The sequence below is a fragment of the Sphaerodactylus townsendi genome, linkage group LG07, assembly GCF_021028975.2.
Source record: "Sphaerodactylus townsendi isolate TG3544 linkage group LG07, MPM_Stown_v2.3, whole genome shotgun sequence".
NCBI classification, from domain to species: Eukaryota; Metazoa; Chordata; class Lepidosauria; order Squamata; family Sphaerodactylidae; genus Sphaerodactylus; species Sphaerodactylus townsendi.
The window spans coordinates 125,476,537-125,502,256 of record NC_059431.1 but is presented as its reverse complement, the minus strand read 5'-3'; the positions used below and the strand labels follow the sequence as shown (position 1 = coordinate 125,502,256).

Here is a 25,720-nt window from a genome sequence, read left to right as displayed (position 1 = left end):
AAAAAGAAACAAAATGAACAAATTAGGGAAACGGCAGCAGTTACAATCCACCCTGCAGTCCGTCCAAATTTTAAAAAGAGCCGCAATTCAAAAATGGAACTCAAACGGCATCCAATGGAAGCTGAGGCACAAAATGGTCCCCGCTGCAGCTTCAAGGAACGAACAGGAAACGGTTGACAGGGGAATCTGGGACGGGGAGAATCAAAGGAGAGGGCGGGGCAGGACTGGAAAGCAGGGAAAGGCTGTGGAGTGCCTCAGAGATTGTCCCCCACCTGCAAAAGGTTGGTTCTGATGCGCTTGTCCGTGCACTGCTTCGCCACCTCCTTGGCCAGCCGGGTCACCTCGTCCGAAGCCTTCGCAATGTCCTTGGCGCAATGAATCAGGGCCCGCTTGTTCCCGCTGCCGCCCCTCACCAGGCGGGACATCTCGGCCATCAGCAGGGCCATCCGCTTGGCGGCGGCGATGATGTCATTACCCTGCAATGAGCAAAGGGGGTGGGCATGAAAGCTCGGGGGGGAAGCGGCCGTCCGAATCGCCACCTACCTAGCCGGCAGCTGAGCCGTCTGGGATGGCAACAAAACGGTGTCCTTGTTGTATAGCAGGGGATGCTCCTCCACAAAGAACTCGAGATCCCTGCAAACAGGCTATTTGTCATATATTCTCTCATCCAAAATCCAGTGGCATCAAGCGTGGCCAGGAAAAAAACCCTCTCTCTATATTATGGACATATAAGGTTAGTTTTATGTATTGTCGAAGGCTTTCACAGCCGGAATCACTTGGGTGCTGTGCGGTTTCCGGGCTGTATGGCCGTGTTCTAGCAGCATTCTCTCCTGACATTTCGCCTGCATCTGTGGCTGGCATCTGTGGCTACTATCAGATCCTCTGAAGATGCCAGCAACAGATGCAGGCGAAACGTCAGGAGAGAATGCTGCTAGAACACGGCCATACAGCCCGGAAACCACACAGCACCCAAGGTTAGTTTTGTTGCTAAAGTGAACGTGACTGAGGTTGATTCTGCATAGGCCAAATAAAACGAGTGTAGTGAGGCAGACGGTCCATTGGGGGGCGGGGACTTCGCACAGGTCCCGCCTCCCAAACAAGCATGTCCCGTTTTGTTTCCCCCAACCCGTTTTTTTTCGAAAATCGCTAAACTAACAATCCTTTTGAAAAATCCCTAGTTTGAGACGCTCCCGTGCAAACGGCCAGACAGGAGGCGCTTCATTTCCCTCCCTTCCACCGCACCATCCATTGCAGGGAGGTCCCTTTTCCTTTTAAAAAAAAATGTGTGGTGCATCTGCGTAGCTCTGCAGGTGCAGCTAGTCGTATCATGTGACAGTAAGCTGTGGGATTCACGTCTGCGTGCCTGTGCAGCCACGCACATTTTGCCGGAAATTTTTCAAAAAGAAGTGTCTCCATGGGAAGGCACGAAAGCAACCTGGATTGTTTCCGTGGCCTCCGATTGCTGCCTGCACGGAACACAAGTGAACGGGAAAACAGGGAAACTGGTTCCTTTAGCATAACTGCAACTTGTTATGCATTTGCTGTGCAGAATCGACTGAAGGTCAGACATTGTGAACTCCTATTGACTAGAAATCTTTTTAATTAAGCACGTCTTGAGGTAAGTTGACAGTATTCCGTTTCAACAGTGAATATTCTTGATGCCCAAACGTTTTACAAGAACAAAGCACCTAATTCTGGAGAGGAAATAGCATCTGCTGTTGCTTTTGTCTGATACTCCAAAAAAAAAAAAGACTGTTGCATGGGGCAGAGGATATGCTCTGTGTGTGTGTGTGGCGGGGGGGGGGGGTAACCTTTAATCAATCAGTTAGATCTAAAAGGTGTTGCTGATTAGGCAGGCAGCAAGGTATTTTTAATGCTAATTATTTTGAATAAGGGCGTTCAGAGCTACTGCAGAGTGCTTGCAGGGGAGGGGAGTTTCCAGGGAAGAGGGGAAGGCTCCTCTCCTAACTTCATGTACACATTGTTTTAAAAAAACCTTTTGGGCTTAATATTCTTGCTGCCCAACTACGCAAATGTGATTGTTAGATTCCAGCAGGCGATGGTTTCTGTGAACAAAACGAAGTTAGTGGAACCTGTTCACCCACTCAACTAAACACAGGAAAAGAGGTGTGTTGTCTTGGGCATGTAGCATGTGGATTGTGTTTGGCAGTCAAGTAGAAGAAGAAGAGTTGGATTTATATCCCCCCCCCCTTTCTCTCCTGTAGGAGACTCAAAGGGGCTTACAATCTCCTTTCCCTTCCCCCCTACAACAAACACCCTGTGAGGTGGGTGGGGCTGAGAGAGCTCCGAAGAACTGTGACTCGCCCAAGGTCACCCAGCTGGCGTGTATGGGAGTGCACAGGCTAATCTGAATTCCCCAGATAAGCCTCCATAGCTCAAGCAGCAGAGCGGGGAATCAAACCCGGTTCCTGCAGATTAGAGTGCACCTGCTCTTAACCACTATGCCACTGCTGCTGACACAAAGGAACAGCAGGGGATACTGGTTGCTGTACGGATACTGGTAATCCTTACAAATGCTCCACAAGGCCTTTTGTTCTGTTTTGGGCAGCATGGAAAACCAGACATAACACTTCACGATGACCCGCTCAGGTGCCCAATCACAATCCGGGGCTACGTCCTTGTCAGGTGGCTTCTTCACACATTTGTTTAGCAGGTACACAAAAATACCTTGAGGGTATGCACATTAACATGTCATGCTCAAACAGATACATATCACCACATTTATCTTATATATCATGTGCTACACAGCGGGGGCGGGTGGGGGGTGGACCTGCGTTTGGTGACGTGAGTTGTGTGTGAAGCAGAGTTTGTGCAACAAAAGGCCAGGACATGCATCCTCACAGGGATTCACGACACAATGCAAGGAGGGACGACTGCAGATCTGGGGCGTTACTCAGGTGAGGCACCAGCCACCAAACGGGACAATTTCACAACTTCTCATGCATAGGCAGGAGAGCCTTCCAGTGGATTGGGCCTCCTGTTAACAGGCACATTATGGGGGTGGGGTGGGGTGGGGGGTAGGACAAAAGACATAGCTTGGGCTTGATGCCCCAGCTACCACAAGGTCTTGAATTGCCCCCATAACAATTACTGAATGCTCAGGACCTGCCTTGGGACCTGGAAAGACAATGAAATTCAAAACGAGAAAACACGCTGGTTTCGTTCAGACCACAAATAAAACCTTTGCCACACAGACACACCTCTCCTTAGTAGCCATGTCGCCACACGCTTTTATTTCCTTGCAGCATGCTCGATTCCAGATGCAGGACGACGTGACCAGCGGCCACGCAAACCCTTTGGCTGGTGTTTTCGTGCTCGCAGCCTTGGAACATACACTTCCCCTCCACCAAACCACAGACCCAAGCCTCCACAAATAACCATATTTTTGTTTAGAATAAGCAGCGTCTCCACTTAGCAACGAATCCGTTCAGTGGAGCTTCTCGACAAAACAACTCCAGCCTTTTGCGACACAGCCCAGAACAAAATCAGCAGATCCGATTCCTCGGCCACACGGCCACACAAAGCCATTCCTCGCCTGTACTGTTTAGTGGAAGCCGCTGATGAGAGGCAGCAAGCACGATTATGTGTGTTATATGACTCTGGGGTGACAGCAACAACTCCCTCGCCAGTAGGGGAGTCGTTGCGAGACGGTCAACCGTCATGGCTTCACAGGTCGGCTGAGATTTGGGTTCCATTTTTCTTTCCTTTTCCTTTTCTTTTTTTAGAAAAAGCACACTGCCATGAAGAGACAGACAGGGCCAAAGAACCACAACAGGGGGGGAAAGGAAGCTTAGTTGAGGAGGAGAGAGGAGAAGAAGGAAGTCGTGAGCCGAATGGCGATTTAGCCTGGTCGTCACAGAACGTGTGAAGCCAGCCTTCAAATCCTCGACACAACGAAGTGTCGGACAAACTGGGAGGCGTTCGGGCGAAAAGGAAAGAAAACGGGGACCCAGCAAGGATCAAGAGTGATGCAAATGTGTCAGCGTTCCAAAATGGCTGGATGCACGGCGGCGGATCGGTTGCCAGGGAGGAAACAAAGTACCTTACTAGACCACTTGGTGGCTTCCCGGTGCAGAGACTGAGCAGCAGCCAGAATGGGTTGGTTAACGGGCTGGTTGGTTGGCATTAACAGCAACTCAGGCTCGTAATCGTCTTCAATGTCAGAGGGGAGAGTGAATTCAACATCCGCTTCCTCCTCCTCCTCCTGATCTACATCTACACCAGCCTCAGGGGCCTCCTTAACCTCCTCAGTCACTTCAGGCTTTGCAGGTAGGGAGAGCAGCGGGGATGAAGAAACAGGGACAGTTAGTACAAGGAGCAGGATCCGGTACCAGAGCAAGAACCGAGAGCCGGTTTAGTAAATTCTTCAGTCGAGAAGACAACGGGAAGAGAGTTGGGGGTGGGGTGAGGGGACGCTCGGTCTGAAAATCGACAAAGTTGTTAAGGGAGAGAAACGAAGAGTTTTAGAAAGCACACCCAGAAATATTTGTATTTTCCCGTGAACCACTCTTATTAAGGGTTCTCTGTTCATCTACGAGAAATTTCACCACAACATTTTTGTCTGGCAAGACAATAGCGCCACGGAGACAGAAAAAAAAAGAAGCAAGCAAAAGAAGACTGACGCAGGGGTGCGAGATGAACACTCCGATGATGCAGCTCGAGCGTTGGGAGAACAGCGGAGTCGAGATGTCAGGTATTGTTTTCTGTTCCTTAAGAGACATAAAGGCGCAAAGAGGTAAAGCGAAGTGGACAGCATTAAAGATGGCAGAGAGTAGGAAACGGGCCAAATCTGACCCACGAGGCACAAGTCTTTGGGAAATTCTCCTGCAGATAAAAATGAATGCAACATAGCAGCCCTCGTCTCTGTTCAGGCCAACATGGCTTGTGGGGAAGAATCTCGCTAAAAAAGGTATCCCACGAACCTCGTAGGTGGGAAGAGAGGAGGTGACCACTGGGATTTTCCACCTCAGGCACCAAAATGCATCGATGGACACAACAGTTAATTAATAGCCACCCAGCAGGCAGGTAGGAAGAAAAGAGAACACACCAAGGGATTATGGGAGTGATGGGAAGGACCATTCGTTCAGTTATGTTATTGACGGGTTAACTGATAGCGGGAAGGAAGTGATGTTAGCAGCACGCAACGGAGCTCGTCAGAATGTTGCTGTTAGCGTAAAGTTAATGAGATGGTGCCGGATTGTTTTGCCACAATGTTGTTTGACCAAAATCCAAAAGCGGATTAAAAACCACTGGCTGCCACTGTACCCCTGGAGCGCATAATGGAGGCATCTACAAAACAGGTCGGAGCGTCACTGCAGCTACGATAACTCATTCTAGAAAGAGAAACTTGGGCAAACCCAACATCACCCATACCCAGAACAGCAGAGGATCATCTAAACCAGCACAGTCATATTCAATTTCCATCTTCTCACCCTCCACAGTAACGGGTGGACATTGTCTGCACACCTTTGCCTTTTAGGATTAGGAGCTTGCGTTTATAAACACTCTTTGCTTAAGTATTGCCAGAGGTTTTCGTGGCCAGAATCAACTGGCTGTTGTGGGTTTTCTGGGCTAGTAGTTTTTGCTCCTGATCAGGGGTCTTCAAACTATGGCCCTCCAGATGTTCATGGACTACAATTCCCATCAGCCCCTGCCAGCATGGCCAAGTGGTAGGGCTCATGGGAATTGTAGTCTATGAACATCTGGAGGGCCATAGTTTGAAGACCTCTGCTCCTGATGTTTCGACTGCATTTACGGTTGGCGTCTTCAGAGGCACGTCATGGACAGAAACACCTCTTCGCATGACATGCCTCCAAAGATGCCAGCTACAGATGCGGGTAAGATGTTAGGAGCAAAAACTATCAGACCACAACCACACAGCCTGAAAAATCCACAACAGCTGAAAAACCCACAACTTTTTTCTTAACTGCAACTTGGTTTACACAATTACCTCTGTGTGATCTCCAAATAAATAAGATATAGCTTCCTAAAAAGCAGGTGTGGGAGCTGGTTATCTAGAGACGGGATTATGAAACAGTTCTAAGTTTGCATCCACTAAAAGAATGAGCATTTACAAATTTTCTGGGTGAATGAGCACGATGGAGGAAATCCAAGGTTTAACAAAAGGGTCTTTCAACAACAAAGAACAAAGGATGAGAAAATGACCAGGAAGATGGTCAATACTTACTTCCTCTTCAGACCAATCATGTTACAGGGTGTCCTCTTTAATGAAGCATATTTTTTGGCAGAAAAGAAGTTACAGGAAATTTCAGGATGTAAGATTGGGGTTCGAACACACTCTGAATGATATCTCTGCACAATGTTTTGGTTTTACATGCAAGACCATTTATGGGCAAATTCTTTTAGAATGACTGTCCTCAAAACAGCCTTCACTTCCTGAAGGAAATCATCAGGACTTTACAAAAAAAAGGCATTTTTTTCAAAGCAAGTTCTTATATTCCTTCAAGGGACAAAAAGTGCAGCTCAAACACACTGCTGATGGCACAATCGCATACAAACAAGGAAGAGGCAAAGGCTGACACAAGAAGCAGCTGAAACGGGAAAATACCTGGAGATTTTGGAGGTAGAGTCTAAGGAAGGCAGGGTTTGGGAAGGGGAGGGATTTTGATGGGTTATAATTATGCTTTTTTGGGGGGGGGGTCCTTTAGCTAAAAAGCCCCAGACTATTCAGCAAAGTCAATCAGCCCTAGTGCTTAAAAAGCCAAACATGATCCAGCTTTTGGGGCTGGAACACAAGCCTTCTGCCCCCCCCCCCAGCCCCACCGTTATTTCCCAGGCCCAAGTGGGCTAGGGAAAAAGAGGCACGGGTGGTCAAAAGCTTCACCTGAATGCTGAAGGGGGCAGGAAGAGAAATTTTGTTTAATTAGGTAAATATCAAGGTTCAGGCTTTAATCCTGCCCCCCTCCAAAAAAATGGTAAAAAGCCAAATGAAGCCACTGCCCACTGACTTGATCCAGGGTTAACGAAAATTTCCAGGTTTTTAAAACCCAAACCTGAAATTTACCAAATGAAAAAGAGTTGTGCTGGCTCTAATGCAGGGGTCTTCAAACTATGGCCCCCCAGATGTTCATGAACTACAATTCCCATCAGCCCTGCCACTTGGCCATGCTGGCAGGGGCTGATGGGAATTGTAGTCCATGAACATCTGGAGGGCCATAGTTTGAAGACCCCTGCTCTAATGCCCACAGAGCCCACCTTCCAAAGCGGCCATTTTCCCCAGGGGAGCTGATATCTGACACATGGAAACCAGCTGTTCTCCAGGGAGGTCTCCGGCCACCACTTGGTAGCTGGCAACTCTGAGCCGAGAAAGAAGTGCCTCTCGTCCTGGTGCCAAGTAGAGAACTCCCTGATTTCACATCATGGATCTGTACTTCCATAAATAAATTGTCCCCCTGGCCCAGATCGGCACTTCACATCCTTTGTAGCTTTCTTGGACAACAGAGTTCTGCCAGTGGCACTGAGACCAAAGCCCAGTTCATGAAGAGTTTGAAGAAGAAGAAGAGTTTGGATTTATATCCCCCCTTTCTCTCCTGCAGGAGACTCAAAGGGGCTGACAATCTCCTTGCCCTTCCCCCCTCACAACTAACACCCTGTGAGGTAGGTGGGGCTGAGAGAGCTCCGAGAAGCTGTGACTAGCCCAAGGTCACCCAGCTGGCGTGTGTGGGAGTGTGCAGGCTAATCTGAATTCCCCAGATAAGCCTCCACAGCTCAGGCGGCAGAGCGGGGAATCAAACCCTGTTCCTCCAGATTAGATACATGAGCTCTTAACCTCCTACGCCACTGATGCTCCACTGTCCCAACAGAATGCCGCTGTGGACAAGAACAACTCGGGAAGCCCCTCCCTCACTTTGGCCCCTCCACCACTTGATCCTTATCCTAAAACACAAACTTGGGGGGGAAAAACCTGCAGGGAAAATACTTTAAAATGAAGATGAACGCCTTCAGTAAAAACTGCATTCACTCAAATGCAAGCCTAGCTTTCCCCCCCAGATATGCCATCAAAAGGGGGAGGGGTTTTCTCTGAAATTCACACACAAATTACAGTTATGTTCACCAATAAACATATTTCTGGTTGAGGGACGAAGAGTTTCTGGACAGTTTGTGGACTGCCTCTCCAGTAGCTAGAGCAGTGGTGGCAAACCTTTGGCACTCCAGATGTTATGGACTACATTTCCCATCAGCCCCTGCCAGCATGGCCAATTGGCAGGGGCTGATGGGAATTGTAGTCCACAACATCTGGAGTGCCAAAGGTTCGCCACCACGGAGCTAGAGATATTCAAGATGTCAACAAAGTGTGCCACGTGTGGTTTGAAAATGGTGGTGGAGCTGCCACTCAGCCCAACTGGAAGTGTCCAGCCGAACTGTCCTATGGTGATCTCATCCACAAGGTTCAACCCAGGGGAAGATGCTAACTGGGCTTTGGGCTCCCAGGCTCCCTTCCCTGACCACCAAGTACTGCGAGGAGAATGACCCGTAATCTCCCCACATCATTGGCTACCTTCAGCTAGTATTGACCGGTACCTGGATGGCCCAAGGTTGCCCGATCTTTTCAGATCCCAAAAGCTAACCAGGGTCAGACCTGGTTAGTACTTCAGTGATAAGCAACCAAGAAGTCCAGGGTTGTGACCAGTGGCGTATCTGCCTAGGGACAAGGGGTACCCCTTGTCCCCAGGCGCCACTCTTCTGGTCACGTGGGGGGGTGCAAAATCAGCCCCCCAAGTGACCAGGAAGTCCTGCTGTCTCATCGTTTTTGCATGCCTCGACCCTGTCCGAGGCATGTAAAAATGACGAGACAACAGGACTTCCTGCTACCTCCAAGCGCCCTCAACCCTGCCCTGGACTCCTCCCTTCCTCCCTTCCCCCCTGCCAACTGGGCTCTCAGCCGGCAGCCTGCAGTCTCTTCTGGCCTCCCCTCCGGGCAGGTCTGAAGAGACTGCAGTCCCAGCCTCGAAGACCTTCTTTTATAAGCACTGAGGGTGGGGGGTGGGGCTTGGGGAGCAGGAAAGGGTGGGACTTCCTGCACCCCAAGCCCCACCCCCCCCAGCCTCAGTGCATATAAAAGAAGGTCTCCGAGGCCAGGACTGCAGTGTCTTCTGGCCTGCCCGGAGGGGAGGTCAGAAGAGACTGCAGGCTGCCGGCTGGGAACCCAGCCAGCAGGGGGAGTCTGGGTGGGGGAGAGGTGGGCACCCTAAACCTTGCCCATGTCCATGGTGACATGGGCGGGGTCGAGGGCAGTGGGGGCGAAGCTGGGGTGGGCGGGGGGGAGCAGAGCCTGGGGGGCGTCCTAGAGACAATTTGTCTCCAGGCGCCATTTACCCCTGGTACGCCTCTGGTTGTGACAAGAAGCGGGCAACGACAAAACCACCCTGGAGAGTCTCTTGGCTTGAAAACCCGATTGGGTCACCATAGGTCAAATCTGACTTGGCTGCACTTTCCACCACCAGTAGTGAATGGAGTTGAGGGATGGGGAGGGTGTCAGGCCATGTCTGTACAAGTGATCCCCTGCACGCACATGTACACACAATGGATACCTGGGAATATTACAGGCAAATCCATATTATTTTCATAAAGGACACCACCCAATCTACCAGACTGCTGTTTCCCCCCATAGCCAGTAAGGTAGTAGAAAGGCATTTTTACAGCGGAAAACAAACTGTTGTCATCCAAAGAATTCGGCGGTTCTCATGTGGAACTGGGGAGGAGGAAACTATGAAATGCCCCCCTGTGGCTGTTTCTCAGCAAGAAGGTGTCTGAGCCCCCTCGTGTATGAGGAAACGGCAAATGGCTCAGCCTCCCCATCAGAGGCACGAAACACTTTCCTCGGGTTAAATACTGAAGCAGCCACGAATTGGCGGCTGAGGGACGGCTGGGCAGGACTCACCTTGCTAGACCACTTCCTGGCTTCGTCGTGAAGCTGCCTGGCCGCAATCATCATGGGCTGGTTCAGCACCTCACCCGCCTTCTGCTCCGGGAACTCCTCATCCTTCTCTTCCGGGGGAGGGGGTCGGGGAGGAGGAACCTCCCCCTCTGGCAAGGGGGGCTTTGGAGGAGCGAGTTCATCAGTGAGCTGTGGAGGGAGGGAGAGAGAGGGGGTCAGCACACCCACCGAGACAAAAAGAAAGGGGCCAGCGATCTTCAGAGATCAATGCTTTGGATGGGTTTTTCTGAAAAGAATCCTTTTGCCGCCAATCAAAATTAAAAAAAATTATATCACTGTAATCAGAAAGAACGAATAACCTCAAGGCTCACATGACATTGCTAAAACATTTTAAGAAACTTGATAGCCTTCCAGAAGACCACCTGGTTAAATCCTGCTACTGGCATTATTGGGCGGGAGATTGGCAGATGGACTGTCCTATATTTTGCAAATGTATTCTATACCCTCTATTATTACTTTATCATTTCAAACCAGAAAAAATATTTTACTCTAGGATAAACTGTAGCTTTAGGCTTTATTCTGAATGTAAGCACTACTGGCATTTTGTATTTTATGGTTTACTAGCAGGGCACCTGTGCTTCCCTACGCATACTTCATCACAGGCTCTCTATGAATTTTGGGGTGACATTCAACATACTTCTTTACAGCCTGTTTGTGAACTTTGGGGTGACATGCAGCATATTTCCTCACAGCCTGTCTGTGGACTGATGGGTTTGTTTTCACATTATTTTGCAGAAGCTTCCTGTAGTTGTCTTTTTCTAATGCTCTCTTTCACCTGGTGGGCTCCAAAAGACATCATTTGGAAGCAGCGGTTGTACTTTCAGGATGCAGAAAGGAAGTGTTCTGCCATTGGATGCTGATGAGTGAGAAGGCTGTGAAGAGGTTCAGGGTAGGGTTGAAGGGCAGGGAGCTGGACTGTACCGCCACTGCAGCACATTCCTGGGGACTCATCCCGCCACTTCAGAGCACGACACCAAGCACAGGGTGATCGGAGGCCAAGAGCAATAAACTTGTCTCCACAGTAAGCAATCTGATGTCCATATGGAAAACCCAACAAAAATTTAGTAGTCCAAGGTGAAAGTGTGGTTTGTAATCTATTTTGATAGTATTTGGCTGTAGCGGTGCTGTTAATGTGAGGGTGGGTGGAGTAACGCAGATGGCCAGAGCTCAACAGTAAATGTGTCATAACTCAAGTAAAACTGAATCTTTTGAAAAATCCTTTCTTAGTGAGCACCTAAACCCCATAATGAACAGTGCCAAATTTCAACTTTGTAGGTTAGGTGGTTTTTCAGTTCAGTCCAGTCAGTTCGGTCCGGTCAGTTCGGTTCGGTCAGTTCGGTCCGGTCCGTCAGTGGTATTTGCATTTTAAATGCATGTTTTTATTTTTGATTTTACGGTTGTTATGACCAGGTGGTTGCAACCATAAACCTATCTACTATTACCTCTGCGTTTACAAAAAGTACCTATTTTTTTGGCAGCTGTTCAGAGCAAGCATGATTACTTTATTGTTAATGTTCCGTATTCCTCCCCATTAAGAAAAAGCTCAGGATTTCTGAACCAGTGACCAACTTTGTATTTAGGAACAAATCAGGGCAAATCATTCATATTTGATAATCTGGCACAACAGACACTCCAGAAGGTAACAGGCTAGTCTATCACATATGAATAATGAGTATAAATTACAGGTGAAAAGTTACCAGCTGTACAGTAGGAAAAATGTTTACAGTAAGAATCGTTTAGCAGTGGAATTGGCTTTCTTGGGGAGGTGGTGAGCTCCCCCTCTCTGGCAATGTTTGAGCAGCTGCTGAACAAACACTAACCAGGGGTGCTCTAAGGTGATCCTAAGAAGAGGAAGAAGAAGAGTTTGGATTTATATCCCCCCTTTCTCTCCTGCAGGAGACTCAAAGGGGCTGACAATCTCCTTGCCCTTCCCCCCTCACAACAAACACCCTGTGAGGTAGGTTGGCTAGCGGGTTGGACTAGACTGCCAGTGTAGCCCCTTCCAACTCTACAATTCTATGCTTCACGAGCCCACGTTTTTATGCCAACCTTTGAAGACTTCCAGGGGTATTGTCTGTAATTTCAAAGCAACGAGCTTTCTCATGTCTAAGTTAATCAAGGCGTGTTCTTTTTCATGAATATGTTTACAATAAAGTATGTTCAAGTAGAAAAGGTATATATTTTTAATGAGTTCTGAATGGCCCACGGTTATTTTGAACTGCCGCAGTGTGGTTGGGCTACTTTGCATGGCAAGCAACGTTGTAAAGTACAGTCCGTGACCTTCAGAAGTCTATTCTAAAGTCTGGAAAAAAGGAACCTTTCTGCAGGGCTCAAATGTGATTTCAGTGCTAAGTGATCCGACTCTCCCAAGTCAGCCCAAGACAACTGAAGAGCTGAAAAGAAAATGGCTGGTGATTTTCCCCCGACCAGCTAGCCCTTTTGCGCAGCGGTTGAAATGACCCCACACTTACGTGAAGCTGCTCGAGGTCAGGAGGAGGTGGGGGGAAGTCCGGCTCCTGGGGTTGAAAAGCTTCTCGGACTTTGGCCACGGCTCCCAAGATCCGATACCCAGAATCCAGGAAGTTCTTCTGCAAACCTGGAAAGAAAAGAAAGCACACCTTTTTCACTTAAAGGTGAAGCTGAGAAAAAGAATTATGAAAACAAGCCAAATTGTGTGTAACGTAAATGACAGAGGAACAAAATAGCGCGTCACACACTGAAGACGGAGAATCAATATATTCAATGAATGTATTTATGTATATTTTATAATTGTCCAGTTACTGAATCCAATAATTGTACATCCAGTTTTTTCAACAATAAAAGTTCATTTTTGAGATATATAATCCATATCTTCAATATATACTGAACAAAAATAGTTCATTTTTTCGATGTCTTTAGGATAATTATATTCCATATAGAAAGTACTCCCCAAATGACTCACGCGTTTATAAGTACGTTTTTTAGACGTTGTTTATTTATTTGTAGAAAGACCTGCATGGCAAATGAATGAATAATTTTCCTGAAAGAATTGCTTCTCCTGAGGAAGACTACAGTGAAAACGTACTTATAAACGCGCGAGTCATTTGGGGAGTACTTTCTATATGGAATATAATTATCCTAAAGACATTGAAAAAATGAACTATTTTTGTTCAGTATATATTGAAGATATGGATTATATATCTCAAAAATGAACTTTTATTGTTGAAAAAACTGGATGTACAATTATTGGATTCAGTAACTGGACAATTATAAAATATACATAAATACATTCATTGAATATATTGATTCTCCGTCTTCAGTGTGTGACGCGCTATTTTGTTCCTCTGAGAAAAAGAATTATAACTGAGAAACAGAAATTTTAACAGAGGTAGGACAGACTGAAGAGACGAAGGATCCCAATGTAGAACCTGGGAGGGTGGGCAGATCCATGCCAAATGGTCCTTAACTGGCCTCTCAGCAATCTGTCAAGTCCAGCTTCCTGCTTTGTAAACTAGCCAACCAGTTGCCATGGAGGGCCAGCAAACACAGGACTTCTGCTGAGGACTTCTGCTGACCTTAGCCCCACCCCCTGGCATTCAAAGGTTTGCTACCTCAGACTATGGAGGCTCCCCTGAGTCGCCATGGCTGGTAGTTATTGATGGACTCCATGAATTTGTTTGGTTTTGATGTTAAATCGCAGCTGACTTTTGGTAACCCTAGAGGAGGTTTTTCGACAAGAGATGTTTGGAGGTGGTTCACCACTGTCATGCCCCGGCGTTCCTTGGATGTCTTCCATCCAAAAACTCGCCAGGGTTGAAGTGGAGGGTGTGTGACTGGCCTAAGGACAGCCAGCAAGTTTGAGAGTCAACTGGGGGTTCCTCAGACCCCAGTCCAGCGGTTCCCAACCTTTTTTCACTCTTGTACCCAGGCTGCAAAAAGCGCCCTGGTGGGAACTCCACTTCCCAAGAAACCTGTCAGAATCCCAAAAACGGAGAAAAACTCTTGTGTAGAACAGTAGTTTATTCAGCCTGAGGATCTTCCCTGGACAAAGCCAGAACTGACTTTGCCCGCGCAAAATTCAGTAATTAAAACAGCTTGCACACCCCCACCCTCCAATCCTGGGAAAATGCACCTAAAAGTAACTGTAAGAAAGATAACAGTGAAGATGCCCAGCCACTGAACTTGGCCAGCACCTGGGAAGTGAAATCACACACAAGAAACAGTCAAAAGGCAGACAGTATTGCAATTAACCCATTCCACCACCACCCCCCATCTTACAGAAAGCAGCATAAGCAAATCCCCAATTCTAACAGGCCTCCTGACATTCCGCTCCCTCTAGGGCCCTCCCCCCCGGCTTGCTTGGACAGGATTGATGGAAAGCTTTAACAAGGCCGGGGGCTTTGACCTTATCTGCAAACACCCATTCATTCTGCCCAGGTAAACATCCAGTCCAGGAGACAAAATACTGCAAGCGGTTACGATAGAAGCGAGAGTCCAGAATGGCAGAGATTTCAAAATGTTTTTGCAATTAACCCATTCACACACACACACCCATCTTACAGAAAGCAGCATAAGCAAAAAACCAATTCTAACAGGCCTCCTGACAAAACCTTGGGGCTCACAAGGTCTCCAGGGTAGTGTAGTTCCCACCAGGGTGCTTTTTGCAGCCTGAACTGAATGGGCCGGTTTCTCAGCCTGAAGGGGGGCACTACGGAAGGAGGGGGAGGGGGAGATTTTCCACCCCCCAGGCGTGCGCTTGGTGCATGGCGCACCCCCCTCCCCCGATAGCTTCGCCACAGAACTCTACACTAGCTGAAGCTTCTGGGCACTCAGAAGCCAGTGTAGTGGCTAAGAGGAGATGCACTCTAATCTAGAGAACAGGGTTTGATTCTGCACACCTCCACATGAGTGGTGAAGTCAATCCTGGTGAACCGGATTTTTTCCCCCGCTCCTACATTCCTGCTGGGTGACCTTGGACAAGTCACAGTTCTCTCAGAACTCTCTCAGTCCCACCTACCTCATAAGGTGTCTGTTATAGGCAGGGGCGTATCTGCCAGAAGGACATGGGGTATCACATGTCCCCAGGCGCACGCCATCTAATCACTGTGTGGGGGGAGGCGCTGTCCCTGTCCCACGCTTGCCGGCTCTGGGCAGTAGACCTGGGTGCCAGAGGGGAGGGGGGGAGCCAGAAAATTCAGATTATACCCCCGGGCTCCATTTTTCCTAGATACACCTCTGGTTATAGGGAGAGGAAGGAAAAGGAATTTGTAAGCTCCTTTGAGTCTCCTTAAGATAGAGAAAAGCAGGATATAAATCCTCCTCATCCCCTTCCCCTTTTCCTCCTCCTCCTTCTTCAAGGGTAGCCCCAAACAGAATGCATTGCAGTAGTCCAGTCTAAATGTAACTGAGGCATGGATCACTGACGCTAGAGCTGACTGACTGTACGCAGAGACGGATCCAGAATGTGCCTTCTTGAGCTTTACTTCAAAGTGAAAAGGGGGATCTAAGGGAGTGAACGAGCTCAAGAGTTGCAGGACGTCATCTTATTTCAGGCTTACCAGGATCCGAAATGTTGCCAGCCACAGCCTTAGCATCCAGCACCATCGGCGAAATGGTTTTGCTCAGGTCATCAGAGGCGGCCTTAACAGCTTCCCGGAACTTGGGGTCCTCTGAGTTTTCCACCTCCTTCTTGGCCACTAACAAAATCCGGTTGGCTCGCCGGGCAATGCTGGTGGCTCCAGCTACAAGCATCTGAGGCTGAATGTTGGCCATGGCAACCTTGCATTTATCCAGATCTTTCTTAATGGCTTCTTCCGAGGCATCCAACAGTGACTTGGTATCAATGGCTTCATCCACCAGTCCTGGGGGTAAAAAGATAAACCGGTTAACATCCCTCGCCCATGAACTTCCCCATGGGGAAAAGTGAACACACAAACCTGCCAATACAGCCTACACCGGGGCACCCTAGCCGCATGGTACCACTGCACCACTTGTGATGCAGGCTCATCGACCTCTGGCTGAATCCACCTAGCTGTAAGCTGCTGAAAGAGCAAGGTCTTAACCAACGCTGTCCATTCTATAGATCAGTGGTGGCGAACCTTTGGCACTCCAGATGTTATGGACTACAATTCCCATCAGCCCCTGCCAGCATGGCCAATTGACCATGCTGGAAGGGGCTGATAATATGAATCCGGTTATCTGGAGTATAAGGGTCGCTCCTGACATAGATGTTCACCACCCTTAAGCCACTATAGCAGTGATGGCGAACCTTTTTGACACCGAGTGCCCAAACTGTAACCCAAAACCCACTTATTTATCGCCAAGTGCCAACATGGCAATTTAACTTGAATACTGAGGTTTTACTTTAGAAAAAAATGGTTGGCTCTGAGGCGTGTGTTACTCAGGAGTAAGGTTGGTGGTAGTTGTTGGCTTTGCTTTGAAGCAACCATGCAACTCTTCCAATGGGTGAATCATGACCCTAGGAGGGTTTACTCAGAAGCAAGCCCCATTGCCAGCAACCAAGCTTATTCCCAGGTAAAGGATCGTCCTTTATTTCTTTGCATGAAAATCAGTGGGGTTTAACAGTGCTTAACAGGGTTACCTATACTGCTTCCCCAAAATTAGGTTTAATGCTAATAATCGAGCCCAGCGCCCCAGCCCAGCCTAGATGGGGGGGGGCAATTTCCTCCCCCCCCACGACAAACTCTGTTTGCACGTGCCCACAGAGAGGGCTCTGAGTGCCACCTCTGGCACCCGTGCCATAGGTTCGCCATCACTGCACTATAGCCTGCTACAGGCTGACAGAGATAATCCTATCAGTTGGTGAGGGAGTTAGTGCAATACTTTGGTTCAATTGCTGCCAAAACAACAGACATGGATGGGAGGACACATCCTGAGTAGATTAATAAAATGTTATGGTCCAGTGGATTTCAGTTCCAAATGCACTTGAGCCTTGGAAACGTCTCTCTTCCAGCCTAGATCTCACACTGATAATGTGGCAAACAAGCAGTGATTTGCCATAGGGCCTGCAAGACCGAATTGTTCCACCGGGCATTTGGAGAGACCAGCCGCTGAAGGTGCCCTGCTCTATCCCCCCCACCCCCCACCCCCCCGCTGTATAGGGTCCCTAACATCATCGGGACCCATTATTCTCTTTTGGGAGGGTTGCATATGGGTTCGTGGGATACTGTTTTAGAATGTAAATTTTAAACTTTTTATATGTTTTATATATGATATTATATTGTTCACCGCCCTGAGCCCTTTGGGGATAGGGCGGTATATCAAATCAAATAATAAATAAATAAATAAATAAATAAATACATAGTAAAGCATCAGCTAAAGGCAGTAGAATATTAATAATAATAAGCCTTTATTTGGCATAACAATAATCATAACACAATAAAAAACCTGAGATAAATTATTGATTGTGCATCACCTCCCGTAAAAATCGTGCTACCAATTCACAAGTTTCATTGTCAGAATTGTCCAGAAGGAAAGGGAGTCTACCTGATTCTCCCATTTCACTAGGTATCCTAGAAAGAACATTGGAATATTTTGATCTGATATTAGCACATTTAGGGCAGCAAAGCAGTTGATGTGCCAATGTTTCAATTTGTTGTTCACCACAAGAGCATACCCTTTCGCTCATTTCCAAGTTGTTATATCTACCATGCAATAAAGCGGAGGGGAAAACATTGAAGCAAGCAAGTGTGAGGGCTCTTCTCTGCATAGGATTAGTCAAAAAATACAAATAGGGAGCCATCCTGTTTTGATATAGGGGTATTGAAAGATGTAAAGGTGAACAAGTTTTCATAGCAGCCCTAATTAAATTAATCCATTCGCTTTCCAACAATTTTTGTTTTAACAAGTTGTAGGATTCTGAACTAGATAGCGGGAAAAGCGAGTGCAGTAGAATATTCTGCATCCTCAATAATACTTATGTTGGGTTGTGCGTAGGCCTGGCCACACAGGAGCTCACAAACCAACCAACAAATGAAGAGCTTCCAAGAGCTTGTAGCAGCTACCAGCTCTAACGCTTCCTTGCAAACAGCCAGAAAGTACCTTGCTCTGCTCCCCTAAAAAACTGGGGGTACTGATAAAAGCAAGACACAACAGGAGGTGGCAGCAGAACTACTCAAGATGGAAAGCAAGTGGTAGTGTCCACCAAATGGGGTGGTGGCTGCAGCCAACTGGACGCTACTTCACCTGCATGAACTGGCCTGCTATTGGCCTTTCAAGACTCATCATTGTGCAGTTTACGACATTTTATCTTCAATGATTTCGTATTTCCAATCTGTAAACTGCCATTTGACATTTCCCTGCTCTTCTGACTCAGGCAAGCTTTTCCAGGGCTGCCAACGTCTCTCCCTCTCACAAAGTTTCCTGTTGTTCAATTGGGGACTTCCTCCAACTTCTGCTCCTCCAGTTATGTCTTGGATTAGCCCACTATGATTTGAAGCCACAAAATCCACCCACCACTTCTTCTGTACCTGTCATTTTCTCTACATTGTCAATCCACTGGTTCTTCATAGTCTCAAAGTGTTCATAAGCGGCTTGATTCCCCGGGTTTCGTAGGAGAATCCGAGCAGCAGATACAACCTGCCAATATAAAAATATTCCAGTACTAAGTCAATATTTGGATCCACAGTGGATTTTTAAAGTCTGATCACTGGAAAATTAAATGTCCCATTTTACATGGATATATATATCATTGTGCATTTTCCCTCAGGAAGTTTTCAACTGTAGGAGTAACTTCAACAGATCAAGGAGGCTTTCATGGAATCATAGAACAGATGATTCTGTGAAAGCCTCCTTGATCTGTTGAAGTTACTCCTACAATATTAATTGTTATAGGTTTTATGATAATGCTGCCAGTGTGTTTTAAGGGATTTTAATGTCTATTGTTCATGATTTGTATTTTATTGTGCATTTATTGCTTATTGTACACCGTCCAGAGCCCTTTGGGGATTGGGCAGTCTATGAAATAATAAAAATAAAAATAATAACAACAACAACCACAACCACAACAATAGTGACAGTAACAGTAACAGTCACAACAACAGTAATCGTAACAGTAATCGTAACAACCACAACCACAACCACAATAGTGACAGTAACAGTAACAGTAACAACAACAGTAATCGTAACAACCACAACCACAACCACAATCACAACAATAGTGACAGTAACAGTAACAACAACAGTAATCGTAACAGTAATCATAACAACCACAACCACAACAACAATAGTGACAGTAACAGTAACAACAACAGTAATCGTAACAGTAATCGTAACAACCACAACAACAATAGTGACAGTAACAGTAACAACAACAGTAATCGTAACAGCAGCAGCAGCAACAACAACAACAAACTTCCTGAGGGCTTTACTATATACTGGATCCCCGAAGCGCCCTAATGCAACTCCCGAGTTCAGGAAAACTTGATGGAGGATTCCACAGGTGTTCTAGATCCCGGTGCTGCCCTTCAGGGGAAGAAGAACTGGCAGGATTCCAAACCTCAGGACACCAGGCCAGACCCAGGATCCCAGGATCCTCTGCCCATCACCCCAGGATCATCTTGAACTAATTCATTATGTACATTATTCTGATACTGATGCATGGCAATATGACTTTCGATGTAACACACAAAAAGAAAACCATTAAATCGTTTTTTAAAAGTCAATCAAACCCATTAAAACCTGCACCAGAAACAGCATTAAAACAGCAGACAATAAAAAGCAGCAGTATTAATTGCTTTTTTAAAAAGACAGTACACAATTTCTCAATTTAGCAGCAAGGAAAGACAGTTCTATCCAAGACCACCACAAACAGGCAAACCTGATAAACATCCCCCCACAAATACACAAACATACGCACACAGCAATTACTACTCAGATAAATAAAAAAGTTTCATGCGGTACTTCCAATGCAGTGAGTTTCTTTGGGATTATTATTATTTTTTTGCTAAAAAGTTTACTTTAAAGAAAAAGAAGAAGAAGAGTTTGGATTTATATCCCCCCTTTCTCTCCTGTAGGAGACTCAAAGGGGCTGACAATCTCCTTGCCCTTCCCCCCTCACAACAAACACCCTGTGAGGTGGGTGGGGCTGAGAGAGCTCCGAGAAGCTGTGACTAGCCCAAGGTCACCCAGCTGGCGTGTGTGGGAGTGCACAGGCTAATCTGAATTCCCCAGATAAGCCTCCACAACTCAAGCGGCAGAGCTGGGAATCAAACCTGGTTCCTCCAGATAAGAGAGCACCTGCTCTTAGCCACTACGCCACTGCTGCTCTGGATGGTAGGGACTGGCAACATTTAATGTGCAAAGCAATGAGAAGAAGATCCTGCAAGGGGCGGCAAGAGTGTAGCTAGATGGGACGGTAAGATTGGGGCCCTTCCATCTGTTTAAGTGTCACTCCTGGTCTGTCCTCGGACTGATATTCTTAAGACAATTTCCTCCTCCTTGGAAATTCTACCTTCTATCTCTGTTCCCTCAGTTAGTTAGGATAACGAGGAGACTGTCTCTCTACTACCTACTATGTACTTCCTTGACAAACGGTTGTGTGCGGCCCCTTCCCCACACTCAGAATAACACACTTTCAATCTACCTTCACAATTGATTGCAAGTGGATTTTGCTATTCTGCACAGTAAAATCCAGTTGCAAAGTGCATTGGAAGTGCATTATTCTGCATGTGGGGAAGGGGCCTGTGTGTGTGTGTGTGTGTGTGTGTGTGTGTGTGTGTGTGTGTGTGTGTGTGTGTGTGTGTGTGTGTGTGTGTGTTGCAACACAGAGGCAGGCATTGGCAAACCACCCCTGAATGTCTCTTGCCTCGAAAACCCTACAGGCAGCTGCGACCTGACAGCCTTTCCTACCATCAAGCTTATTCAGGTCAAGATTTTTGCAACTGACTGGCGTCCTATTACCAGATCAAGGATATCTTGCCATAAAAATCTTAACACCCTAAAGAAACTTTTCTTTGTCTGTTTTTCCTGACCATAAACACCGTCTACCACAACAGGCTGTCCCCCGTTCCCCACTCATGTTCACAATTTGGGAAACACTAAGATAAAGGATCGCATAACATAAATAATAGTAGTTCACTAATAATAGTTCAAAAAACGTGGAGCCTTTTTAGAGGTCAGGTTGTGTTTAGACATTCTTTACACTCCCGTGCAAACTCGTAAGCTATTGAGGGCTATCAGCTACAGTTGTTAAATGGAACTCCTGTATTCAGAGGCAGTATACCCCTAGTCACCCAAAGCTGGGGATGAACCACAAGAGAAGCTAGTTACCTTCATGCCCAGATTATAAGGACCCCTTGGTTTGATCCAGCCATAATTAACGGCAATAGCACTCTCTTTCAAAATGAACACACATGATATTTGGACCATAAAAACTCCAGAATTCTGGGGAGGGATACAGTGATAAAAAGCAGCTGTTTAGACCTGAGGCGTGAGTTCCCTCGCTGACTTCACAGTGGCTTGTATGCCTTCCACGGCACTTTTGTTTGCTGTTCCAACCGCGGCGGCTTTTTCTGCGGTGGCACCAAGCCGAGCGGCATGATTCTCAAAGTTGGCTGCTCTTTCATCGAACACCTGGAAGTCGAAACACATCACAGTTAGCAAATACTACACCTCCATCATGTTGCAAGGCAGGTTAACATGGCACATGCTCGCTGAGTCATACCGCTCCAAATGGAACCAATAAAGTACAAATTATATCACAACCTTAGGTTTCTTTGTGCATTTTTTTTCCAACTCGGATGAGATCAGTACCTTTCGCATCTTAAAACAAAGAGTACTTCAGATCCTCTGAAGATGCCAGCCACAGATGCAGGCGAAACGTCAGGAGAGAATGCTGCTAGAACACGGCCATACAGCCCGGAAACCACACAGCACCCCAGTGATTCCGGCCATAAAAGCCTTCGACAATACAAAGAGTACTTGATTTGTAAAGACAAAAACTGCTACCTGAAACTAACAGGCCTGTTATGACAGTTAGATCATGGTGATCATATCCTATCCAGCAGAGGTATGAGTCAGCAAGAAAGGAATGATCTGACAGCTAACAAACCGGTTCTAACCAGATGCAAGTGACCTTTACAGTGATTGGTGGAACCATGTATATAAGCAACAGCAATGTATTGTGACTTTGTTCCTTAGGGAAACAAGTGCCTGGCGAAGCACTTTGTTGGACTGCTTAATATTCTACTTTGTATATAGTATCTAGTACATAGAGCAACTCAATGGTAAAAGCCTTCTTTTGAATGAAACAGCTGTGTGGAGGCGGGGGTTTGCTGTACAAGACCACTTGTCTACTCTGAGTAGCACCGCTCAATTCTGCTATCAGGTTATGGGCCCAGCACGCTTCCGCTGCGCTTTGAGCAAGGCCTGGACTTCTTCCACCTGATGGATCCCTTCCGGCCTTCTTAAAAAATCTCTCATCCCCATTACTGAGATGCTTCTTGATGCCAGCTCGTCTAAATGTCCTCCCCTCTGCAGCTCTCCGTGGCAGATTCCTTCGGGTCCCGTTACAAGCGAGAACTTGTCAATGTTCGCCCAACCAAGAGGAAACAACTGCTCATCTACTCCTGCATTGTTCTCGCCACACAGAACTCAGGAGACTCCACATTGAACCTGATATTAATTCGTGTCTTGCCACTTCTGACCATGTCTGCTTTTGCTGCACTAAAAGAACTGCAGACGTAGCAAAGTTTTTGGCAACAGCTTTATCAACAACTACGCATTCCTGTTGATCACCTAATAACTTTTTCTACTGTTGTTATTGTTAGTTTGATTGTTGTTTTATCCATGCCTAATAAAGGTAATGAACTGAAATGAAATACTACCAAAAATAAAAGCAGTTGAGGAGTTTCTACATGGCAGCATACACTTGAGTATGTCACATAAACTCACTGGATCACTGGCATTCAGCTTCCATTGAATGGGAAATTGGCCTTTGAATGAGAAATCTGTAATAGTCAGTGGTATTATTCTGCTCTTTTTGTGAACTTTAAGGGCCATTTCGGCAGATACCTGAAGGGGAGATGGCAAAGATTGAACTTGGGACGATCTGAATCCCACGCACAGAGCCACGGTGAAATTCAGGTCACTGACATTATAAATAACTGGAACCCAAATCTCTTCAAAGGTTGAAGAAGCTCCTCTAAGGCTAAGGTTTAAAGATCTCAGTCAAAGCCCCAGCCCAAGTGTAAGACCCGCCGACTGGCGGCGAGAATCCTTCCTGAGAGTCGCGGCCTGCCTGATTCACACTCACCTCATCCCTGTTTGGTGCATCCGGAGGAGCAGTGGCTGCCACGGCCAGCAGTTTGATGGGAGTGGTGGTGTCGCTGAAGACGTCGGACACTTCCTGGGTCATGGCTTCCTGCATCCTTGATTTCAGATCCTGAATCAGAATTTCAGAAACAGAGGCATAAATTGGCTTTGGCGAGGCATGGCACATCGCCTGGGGCGGAGGGTGAGAACTCTCTCTAAAAGATCCCCTGACAAGCAAATTGTGAAATGCATAGAATTCTAGAAGAGCTAATTAAACTCTCAACCGGGCACCTCGCTGTCCAGCCCGCTGGCACAGCCTTGTTTTTCTCCCACGCTCCCACACTCCTCCACAATTGGGTGACCCTGGGCTGGTCACAGTTCTCTCAGAACTCTCTCAGCCCTACCTGTCTCACAAGATGTCTGTTATGGGGTGGGAAAAGGAGTTTGTAAACATCTTTGAGACTCCCTATAGGAGAGAAAGGTGGGGTACAAATCCAAACTCCTCCTCCTCCTCTTCTTCTCTGTTTCCCCCGCCCCAATTCAAAATGCAAGGGAAGGGAATGAGCAAGGAGGGAGTTTCTCAACAAGAAACGTTCAACAGCCCCACCTGGGCAGAAAGGCAGGGTTCGCATTTTGTAAAATCAATAAATTAGGCAAGGTCAATACAGAGACAGACAAGCCAGAGACTCCCAGCCAATTTCTCTGAAGGGCTTTGGGGACTCTGCACAAAACCTCCTGCAAGGAACAGAATATGCCTCCTCTACTTCCACTCTTCCAGTAGCTTGAAGATACAAAACTGGACCAGGGGAAGAGCAGATTGCGGCACTGAGAGGCACGGGAACCTCGTTAAATTAACAGAGAATGTACTGAAGGGAAGGACGGCTGACTGCAGAGCAAACCCCCAGTCAGGGCAATCGGCAGTGGCCTAAAGCCAACCTGGTTCCCAGAGTCAAATGGAGGAGGAGGAGGAGTTTGGATTTATACCCCCTCCCCTTTCTCTCCTATAGGAGACTCAAAGGGGCTGACAATCTCCTTGCCCTCCCCCCGCCCACAACAAACACCCTGTGAGGTGGGTGGGGCTGAGAGAGCTCTGAGAAGCTGTGACTAGCCCAAGGTCACCCAGCTGGCATGTGTTGGAGTACACAAGCTGGTTCACCAGATCGGCCTCCACAGGTCAAGTGGCAGGTCGGGGAATCAAACCCGGTTCTCCAGATTAGGATGCACCTGCTCTTAACCACTTCGCCACTGCTGCTCAAATGAGAGGAACGTCCTTCCAACTGGCTTTTTCTATGCAACGAGTGGTGTCTCTCTCTGTACCTTCAAGGAGTCCTGCAGTTGCGCAGCGAGGGTCCTTGCTTGAGGAGACTCCCCTTCCCCTCTGGCAGCCAGATCAGCCAGCTGGGCAGCCAGCTGTTCCACACAATCACATCTGGCCAGCAGGTCTTGACGGTAAGGGCCCATCATGACGTTGGCGAGACGGCGACCTTCAGCCACGAGCCCCCGGATAGCAGCCTGGCCTGCAACAGCAGTTATGAAAATACTGTCTTATCCATGAAGGAAATGGTCATTCTACCACTGAGCATAAGCATAAGCATTTTATTGTCATTGTGCACGCACAACAAAATTTACAGCAGCATTCCTCGATGCACGCAATTTCAGACTCATACCTCATCCTCACTTTCCCCTTCCTCCACCCATCCCTACACAGCCCCAAACACATCAACACGAAGCCGCGGAGTTCAGCATAGCCACAGCTCCAGAGTAGAAGCTGTCTCTAAGCCTCTTTGTCCTGGTTTTGATAGACCTGTATCGTCTGCCGGATGGTAACAGTTCAAAAAGAGTGTGTGTTGGATGAGACGGGTCTCTCAGAATATTTTGGGCTTTTTTTAGGCTTCGGGAATTATAGAGTTCTTCCAAGGAGGGGAGAGGGCAGCCGATAATCCTCTGTGCAGTAGTGATCACCCTTTGGAGCGCCTTCCTATCTGCCACTGTGCAACTGGAGAACCATACACAGATGCAGTAGGTTAAGACACTCTCTATAGCACAGCGGTAAAAGGACACCAGGAGTTTTCCATTCAGTTGCTGTTTCCTTAAAAGTCTCAGATAGTACAGTCTTTGCTGGGCCTTCTTAACCACCGCGGCAGTCTGTACGCCCCAAAACAGAGTCTTCCAGCACTCAGCGCACATTCCCTCAACAGAATTTACAATGTTCTTGGTAAGCTGGCCTGGTATTAATATCCCCAGTACTACAGATGTGCAGAGTTTAGGAGAATAATCTACAGTTGGAGAGTTTGCGGATAAGGCAAGATTTGCACCATGGACCACATGCATCACCATTTAGAGAAACTGTACCAGTCTTCAACAATGCAGAGACAGAGTGGCAAAATCCAGCTTATCCAAAATCTTGAGCAACACCAAGTGCCCAGAAATTAGCTGCACAAGATTTTGCACAAGTGGAAATGCGGGGCGGGCGGGGTGGGGGGGGGAGAG

General features: G+C 47.2%; 1 protein-coding gene across 2 annotated transcripts in view; it reads right to left on the bottom strand.

Annotated features, from left to right (window-relative positions):
- The window catches only part of VCL (vinculin), a 137,240-nt gene that overhangs the window by 9,671 nt on the left and 101,849 nt on the right, over positions 1-25,720 (bottom strand). Inside the window, exons 12-20 of one of the 2 annotated variants that reach the window (XM_048503064.1) lie at positions 24,548-24,747; positions 23,232-23,360; positions 21,401-21,550; positions 18,448-18,556; positions 15,517-15,819; positions 12,451-12,575; positions 9,923-10,108; positions 4,064-4,282; positions 273-476 (exon numbers count right to left, since the gene is read on the bottom strand). In XM_048503064.1, the coding sequence (XP_048359021.1) occupies positions 273-476; positions 4,064-4,282; positions 9,923-10,108; positions 12,451-12,575; positions 15,517-15,819; positions 18,448-18,556; positions 21,401-21,550; positions 23,232-23,360; positions 24,548-24,747 (1,625 nt within the window). The remainder of the gene's footprint in view (positions 1-272; positions 477-4,063; positions 4,283-9,922; positions 10,109-12,450; positions 12,576-15,516; positions 15,820-18,447; positions 18,557-21,400; positions 21,551-23,231; positions 23,361-24,547; positions 24,748-25,720) is intronic. The other variant, XM_048503062.1, reaches the window with a different exon arrangement.